At 41.1% G+C, this 8,286-nt stretch overlaps 1 protein-coding gene across 2 annotated transcripts in view; it reads left to right on the top strand.

Moving 5' to 3' along the window:
* The window catches only part of LOC111874372 (peripheral plasma membrane protein CASK), a 220,282-nt gene that overhangs the window by 82,233 nt on the left and 129,763 nt on the right, over nucleotides 1-8,286 (top strand). For both annotated transcript variants that reach the window (XM_033755435.1, XM_023869822.2), the window contains exon 2: nucleotides 900-1,012. In XM_033755435.1, the coding sequence (XP_033611326.1) occupies nucleotides 900-1,012 (113 nt within the window). The remainder of the gene's footprint in view (nucleotides 1-899; nucleotides 1,013-8,286) is intronic.

The raw sequence follows: 8,286 nt of genomic DNA, 5'->3' as shown, positions 1-8,286 counted from the left end.
GATTAGTCTGATTCCCGGAAGTCGCCATGGTGGCACGATTCTTTAACCATGCAGATAAGGCATGCTTTATCCAGTTTTTACTTTCGTTTTTAACTGAATTCATGGAATATAACCCATACTTCTGTTTCTTTACATTGTTGACAAGTGCATGTTTGGCACAAATTTTTCTATCATGTTTTTACTGCGATTTTATTCTTTCCTCCCACTGACGGAACCGGTTGTCGGTTGTTCATAGGTTGTTTCTACAGATCAAGGTTTGTCCAGTGATTGAGACTAGCTCTTTCTAAGGGGCCCAACTGAGTAGGTTAAACCTTCCTTATACACCTGAAGACGGAGACAGATCCAGTCTCCGAAACGTTGTGGTAATTTTGTCTTTTTTATATACCGGACGATGGGTGAAGTCCAAAATAAGCCAAAAGATGCTACACCTTGTCTGGGATGAGTTTGATTACCGTGTGGATGTGTGTCGTGTGACCCAAGGTGCATAAATTGGAGGTTTGTAATTAACGCATGAGAAACTTGGATAGTTGCCTCCGCTGACGGTGTATGTTGTGCCCTTGTAAGTTGGGAATAAATTTCTTATTAACTTTTGTAACCGCACAATTCTTTTGTGTATACTCTGTATTTATACTAATAATACTAAGTGAAGATTACAAATTAAGGAGTTCCTCATTATGCGTTCAATCAAACCTCCTTCCATGCCTTCTCTCTTAGGCTTAGTTTAGCAGTCGGTTTATGTTCCCGGGAAATACATTACCTTCGACACACCGGTCATTTAGCGGAACTTAGTTGGATAACATTACAATTACAGACGACAGGTTTCATATGGATTGCATTTGCTTCAAGTTTATACTCGTACTGTTCTCTTGTGAAGGGTATTTTTCTTTTCTTTGTTGCAGAGGTCCATTCAGCGTGGTAAGACGATGTATTCACCGGCAGACGTCGCAACAGTTTGCCGTCAAGATTGTAGACGTTGCGAAGTTCACCTCCAGTCCAGGGCTCAGCACATCAGGTTAGTTATGTTGTTTTGTATGCTCATTAATAAGCGGTCTTTCCGCGCCACAGTTGCGAATCTATCTGATGTTGTGTAAGTCTTTGTTGATTGTCATGCATTTCTACTACGTTTATTGCGTAATTTTATTTAAATGTGTGTCTATTAGACCTACTTATATTATTTCATAAATACGTTTCGAAACTATGTTAGAAGTATGAGAAAACGATTTCTCTAAGTGTTTCATCACATCTTGGTCTTGAATACGTGTGTGCCTTGCATAGTTGACATTTAAATTTGATAAAACATGTTAATTTATATAACATGAAACGTTATTAGTCTCCTTTCCTTCCTTAAAAGAAAAGATTTTCAGGCGTATGACTTCATCATGATACGTATTTTCCTTCTGTACTTCTGAGCTGATTATTCGATTTTCACGAAACTTAATACTAACGGCATGCCATTGGACGCTATCTCCACGTCATACAGTTTTTGTTTCCAGCAAGAGGTAATAACAGCATGGCGGGCAGGGCAACATGTGGAGTTACAGTGAAACTAGCGGCACTTAATATGGCATCCTGATATAGTGTATGAAATAGACCTTGAAAATATATGTAACTTTTGTTAAAGGAAACTTTTTATGTATAATGTATTGTAGCAACATGGCGACCGTGCGAACATTTCCTTTAATGTAGGGTTTGAGGTTCTCATATAGGTGGTTATGAAGAGTTATATCTTTTGGGATATAACGCTATGTAGTTCGTTGAGAATCAACTGACGTTTCGGAGGGACATGTCTCCAAATCCCACTTGACCAGATCCGGGATCGAACCCGGGTCGCTTGAGCTATGGCGCGGCCTATTACCTGAAGTTACTATGTAAGTTTTTACTTATGGTTTGTTCCATAAGCTTAGACACCTTATAGCAGTGATAATAGGACGTGTTTCGAAGTAATTTCGATATTAATATTCCAGAATTTTGCTTCCTTGTTCCCTGAAATTTTCCGCCCTAAAAAATTACACGACCTCCGCCGGGTTTGAACCCGCGTATCTTGAGTCACGAGGTGGGAACGTTACCCCTAGACTACGGAGGCCGCTTGGTAGCATAGTTTGTTGAATCACTATGCTACAAGGCGGAAGGTCGCGGAATCGAATCCCAGCGAGGTGGATTTATTTTTAATTGACCTAATGCTTCCAGCCGCACTATGGCCCTGGAGTCTACTCGGCCTCCAGCAGATATGAGTACCAGGAATGTTCTTGGGGGAATGGACGGCCGGCGCTTAAGACTGACAGCCTTACCGCCATCCGTGAGCCGAATGTCTAGAAAATATGGGAGCTTTACTATCTCACAACCCTATGGGCCTTCACGGCCTGTTAAGGAGTAACTTTACCTTTACTTACGAAACTTAACGTTCCAGCACGTTTTCTTTCACTGTTTGCTGAAATTTAGCAGCGTGGCATGCCACTGATGCTTCGGTAACTAGCATCGAAGTAGTAAACGTTGCTGCATCACATGCGGTCTAAGATATAAACTGCCAAGCTCCGTAACTGAGCCCCACGAGAGTTGCGCTGTAAGTGAAGAAGTCGGCAACACGATACATCATTTCTCGTCTCACATACGTATCATTTTTTTTCTAATACTCCGAACGAACGCTCTGCAAGTCATCCGGTTTATTACTATCAGTAGATTGTTAATTCTTTGAAGCCAAAAATCCATTTAAATAATATTTAAAATTCAATCACTGTCTCACAGAAAGCTCATTGCGTCTCGTATTTTAAGCACAAATCGGATATTGCTATTTAGGGAAGTAATCGTTTGTTCTTAGAAGCATGCTGAAACCATAAATACAGTCTCGTGGCATTGTTTTGGAACGTTAAAACAGGTAGTACGTATAGTAACAACTGGTGTCCTTTCAAACGTTAAAACTTAGTTCTTACTCTGACGAGAGATGAAGCTAACAACTTAAGGAGGGATCATATTGTGCTGCTTATGACTGCTAGGTAAACACATTCCCTGGTTACGCTCTCAACAGTAGACGGACATCCATTGGTAGATAACGAACCAATGAACACGCATTCTTGATAATAAGACGGTGTTTTCCGTGGGATCGGTGCCGAGGAATTATAAGAGGGTGCAGAACAGAGTACAACGGAGAACGAGGACGAGAATGGAGCATGTCGTAGTAATTTGTGAAGTGGGTAGATCGGCGGTAGTGCTGTAATTGAGTGCGATTAAGAGAGATTGTAAAAAAGAAGTTGTTAATAAATCCAGTCGTCAAAACCAGAAGCTGTTATTATTATTATTCACGGAGTTATAAACACGTGACAGTGTGATAATGCGTTAACATGTTTACTGAGCCGCTGCTTGCCATTGCGTCACAATACTGTCAGCAGCTTGGCTGATGCTGTATAACCTATAATGATAGGGCTATAGATGAATAATGAATCATGTGGTAGGAAGCGGTTGACTTCTGATTCTAAGTGGTATTTCGGTTTTTGCTTGAAGTGACAGAAATCCCAAGAAAATCTTCAGGACTGTAGGTGTCCTGGGTGTTTTCTCAGCTTCAGTCGCGTCTTAGTAGGGTAAACATTCGTTAAGTTTGCTGCCAGAACTTCTTTATCGGACGGGACATAACTGAAGAACTTTGAGCCCACAGAAATATCCCAGCTCTTGGAAACTCCCATTTATAAAATGTCTATTTTGGGGTGGTCTTTACCACGATTTTGTTTTGTAGTTCTCATACACGAGCGGCCAAGGATTTTCTTGGCCACGCTGGATAACCACAGTCTGTTACTCGTACACTGTATCTAATTATTCTCTGAACAGCCGTTCAGGTCTTTTCAGTGGAACAGCGAAAATGCCCTCGTGCACCTTACACATCCACAATATCCTCACTTGGCTTCAATATTGCATTAGGGTCTACTTGTGAACTAGGAAAACCGACCCGTATGTCGTCTACTCTTCGACATATAAAGGAAACACAATCTTACGACCAGATATCCTTGTCAGCACACGCTGTAGTAATCTTTATTTTTTTTTAAATAATGTATGTGATGCGAATTTCAGTACACAAACTTATCGGATTCATAGTGATCTATTACTCTTTCAATTAACCCTTTAAACACAGTTGTTATTATTTGCACCACCCTATTTAGCTTGAAAAGAGATCACCATTTTGCCCATCGAGTATAGCATAAATTGTAAAGTTGCCTATGTACTTTTTTTTTTTTTGCTGGTGGGACGGGACTAAGTCTCATGTACTGCGGCCACTTCTGGCCTATTGTACCAGCCCCAGATGATAGGTGAGGGTGATTGTGGAGCAATTGGTGGAATGAAGATTGGCAGGGGAAACCGAAGTACTCGGAGAAAACCTGCCCCAGCGTCACTGTGTCCACCACAAATCCCACTTGACCAGACCCGGAATCGAACCCGGGCCGCCGAGGTGGGAAGCCAGCGACTAACCGCTTGAGCTATGGCGCGGCCTGAGTTGCCTATGTGCTTAACTAATTAAACAGTACGCCATGAATGTATATGGGAGAGTGGATCGGTAGATCCACGTTTCCTTGACCTCGGTACTAGTTGAAGGTGATATATGCTTCTCAAAACAAATAGCGATTATTTCCCTAAGCACCGTAATTTCGAATAAAGAAAATTATCACTCTCGAATTTTGAAAAGATTTTACAAGTGCAAGTCGCAGATGTCTAACACAACATGAAGTAAAGGAAGGTGGTGTACGGAACATAAATAAGTTATTGCTTATTAGAAGGTGTTTTGGGTGTGAAGATAAAGTTCCATNTTACCCGCCATGTCAGTGCCCCGCGTCTTTGTTTAGTTATCCACGCCGCTAAAATTTAATATTTCACAGTTACATGCCTTTTGTCCTTGCTAGATCCCTTTTAGCGACTAAATATTTTCTATTGAGCTGATTCAGAAAAGTAAATGTGCGCAGTCTGGACGACCGTGGTTTAATTCCCAGCAGATGCATTTTTCCTTTGCCGTTGTCTCCAGAGACTGATGCGGTTTCTGAAGGGCGAAGCAACGGGAGCGTGAAACTAGCGAGGCTAAAAATGCATGGAGCGTTTCTTACGTTCCCCAGACGTTTTAGTGGCTTCGTACTTAAGGACAGGTATAACAGCTTCACATGGATGAAATAATAGGAGGTTGGAGAAACTTGTATAAAGGGAGCATCATAACCTCTACTCTGCCTCAGATATAATTAGAATGATTAAGTCAAGGAGGATGAACTGGACAGTGCGCATAGCATGAATGCGGAGGAGAATACGCATGGGGTTTGGTGAGGAAACCTGAAGGAAACAGAACGCTAGGAAGACCTAGGCGTAGGAGTGAGAGTAATATTAAGATGAATCTTTGACAGTTGGATGTGATGGTATGGACTGGATTCATCTGGATCAGGATAGGACCCAGTGGCGGGTTCTTATGAACACGGTAACGCACCCTCGGGATCTGTAAAATGATGGTTAATCCTTTAGTAGCTGAGCGACTGGCGGCTTCTCAAGGACAACACAGCTCCATGGAGTTACTTATAACAGTGTCACCATGTACATATGTAGCCTATGTTGAACATACGATAATACCTGTGGAAAATCATGCTAATTTTCATATGGAAACCATCTTTAACTTGGCCACCTATCTTGTACGTTGTCCACTTTCTTCCATTTCTTGCTGTGGTATTGTACATATACAGGGTGATTCACGAAGTATTCCTGGGGTTATTTCCTGCAAAATTTCATTATAAAATTGTGGTCGATTTTCAATAGTTACGGAGTAACAATAGATTTTCGAAACGCATCATTGTGAATGCAGCGCTATGCTTCAGCGTGGGCGACCATACGTTCCAGTCAGCTATGTCAGCAGATAAGGTAGACCGGTTTGAATGTTGCGCGTAGGTAGATAGGCAGAGCGGTTCATACGCGTGCGACGCATTGTGTTGACGTGCAGGGAGACATTTTTGAAAATCTTATGTAAATCCAGTCGTCTTCTAAAGCACTACAGTTTAAAGGAAACAGATTGATAGAAGGGTGTGATATGCAACCATTGGAATGTTTACAGAATGGGATGCTGAAGATAATGTAATTTTGTAACAAAATCGATGAAAAATGTTGCACAATGCAAAATTAAGAAATGGGAAAAAAAATGTGGTTTTAGAATGCTTCTTTCCTAAAACATTAACGATTTAAAAAGTGTATTGTATTTCTAATTTGTTTTGACTGAAATTAAAAAAAAAAGATTTTATCGCCAGTTTTCAAATTACTGTATCTCTTAATTATGAGTTGGATACCATTAGTATATTAACATTTTTTGTTCCAAATTACCTCAGGAATGCCCTCCCTAAGTGGGGGCAAAACTTCGTGAATCACCCTGTATTATACAGACCGGCTCCCCCAGACACTATCTCTTTAGTGCCAGTAGTCTGGATGTATCAGTTCTAAAGCGTTTATGGACTGGTTTGGACAGTTTCTTTTTGTGACGAAACCAACCGTATCTAATCCAGTGGACGGACACTTCAGCCAAATCACAGTCTTAGAGCTGATTATCCGAGTCAGAGAATATTATTCATGGAATTGCTGAAGCACTACTGTGGAGAAGAAGTAGGGCGTGCAGTAATGCATTGAGAAATAAGTGAACTTTTTGCGGATGGATATTGCCATGTATATACAGGGAAAATGACACCTAGCGGCTTTAGAGCTACCGCCTCGTATCCAATGAACCGGAATCTCTTCGAAGACTTCTATTTCGGTGCAGGTGAAAGAGAAGCAGAAAGAGGAGAGAACAAATTTAGTGAAGGAACGCTGTTGTCACAGACGGAAAATGCAGCGCACACATCCTCAAACTTGAAGAAAGCAGTCTTCTGGGATTTGGCACCGTGTATATGTGGTGTTAACCGCCGTTTCCGAGGAACAATCGCCTCCATCTTCAGGGTAGAAGGAAAAATATAATAAATCCGCAAGCGAAAAGACCATGAGAACCGGTTTCTTCGCTTGCGGATTTCTTTTATTTTTCCTTCTACCCTGAAGGTGGAGGCGATACGTTCCTCCGAAACATCGGTTAACACCACATATACACGGTGCCAAATCCCAGAAGACTGCTTTCTTCATAGTCACCGCCGTGAAAGCCTCAAATCTTACATCCTCAAACTTCTCTTGCAGTTTTGAAATTACTGCGAATTCTGTCCACACCATCCTTGAATTATGATTCTTCCACCTCACGATCCGCGGAAGAAACTTAACTGATTTTATATTGCGAGAAGAAATATCGTCCGTATCGATTTTGAAGAGATCAGGGCTGAGGCTGAACAAAACGTTCAGCTGGACTGGTAGCGGATTGTTCGTGTAAGCAAAAATGAGGAGATTTCTGTGAAGAAGCGGACGGTGTTTCAGAATGATAAACAAGGGAAACTAAAGGAAGAGAGACTATAAATCAGTGAGTGACCAGGCTCGTACATCAGTAGAGAAAAATAATCGCGATTTGTCTGTAGTGCAAGAGTTCACTTGCGATGTGCAAGGAGAGAATTGGGTGCAGCGCGTCTTGTGAAAGGGACTGGTGTCATGAAGGTGTGCGGGGGCAGAGAAAGGAGAATTTGTATCTATTTACTGTCTGCAGACAAAGGTGATTTTAATAGTTGAAGGAAACTATATATTTTCAATTTTCTGACACTTTCCATATTAATATTACACTGTATGGAATTATTAATTTTGTCCAGTGCAGTTAGAAGGTAAAATAAATTTACGTTGAAGTTTAATAAGTTGGTTAATCACACACTTGGAAACTCTATTTTCTCCTTCCTAGATGTTTTGGGCAGTCATGAAGATAGAATAGTACATTCTCGAGTCTTTAAACGGTCACAAATTCACACGTTTATTTTCTTTAATTTTAGTTTTCTAGATGTTTGATCCTTTAAATGATCACCATTTCACTCGGGGTCGCAATACAATTATTATCTCATTCCTATCTTGCATATTTATGTCTTTGTTAAGACTGTAGATCTCCATTTTTGTTGGTGTTGTCGGGTGATATCCGGCTTTACCCACCATCTTCCTCAGATGCCTACTTTTGTATCATCATCATCATCAGTAATCTCTCAAGACGACAGGTCCACAGTCTCTTTCAAAACAGTTCCTCCACTTAATGCGATCTAGAGCTTTCTCCTTCAAATGACAGTATCCTCTTCTGTCCCCAAGGTCATCCAGCATCTTCTTACGTCTTCTTCCTCGTCTTCTTGTCACTTCTATCCGCCCATCTATCTTTCCTTCGATAGCTTCTTTTAGAAGGCAGTT

The sequence above is a fragment of the Cryptotermes secundus genome, unplaced genomic scaffold (genome assembly GCF_002891405.2).
Source record: "Cryptotermes secundus unplaced genomic scaffold, Csec_1.0 scaffold197, whole genome shotgun sequence".
NCBI classification, from domain to species: Eukaryota; Metazoa; Arthropoda; class Insecta; order Blattodea; family Kalotermitidae; genus Cryptotermes; species Cryptotermes secundus.
Note: the sequence above shows the minus strand (reverse complement) of the source record. Positions and strands in the feature narration are given on the sequence as shown.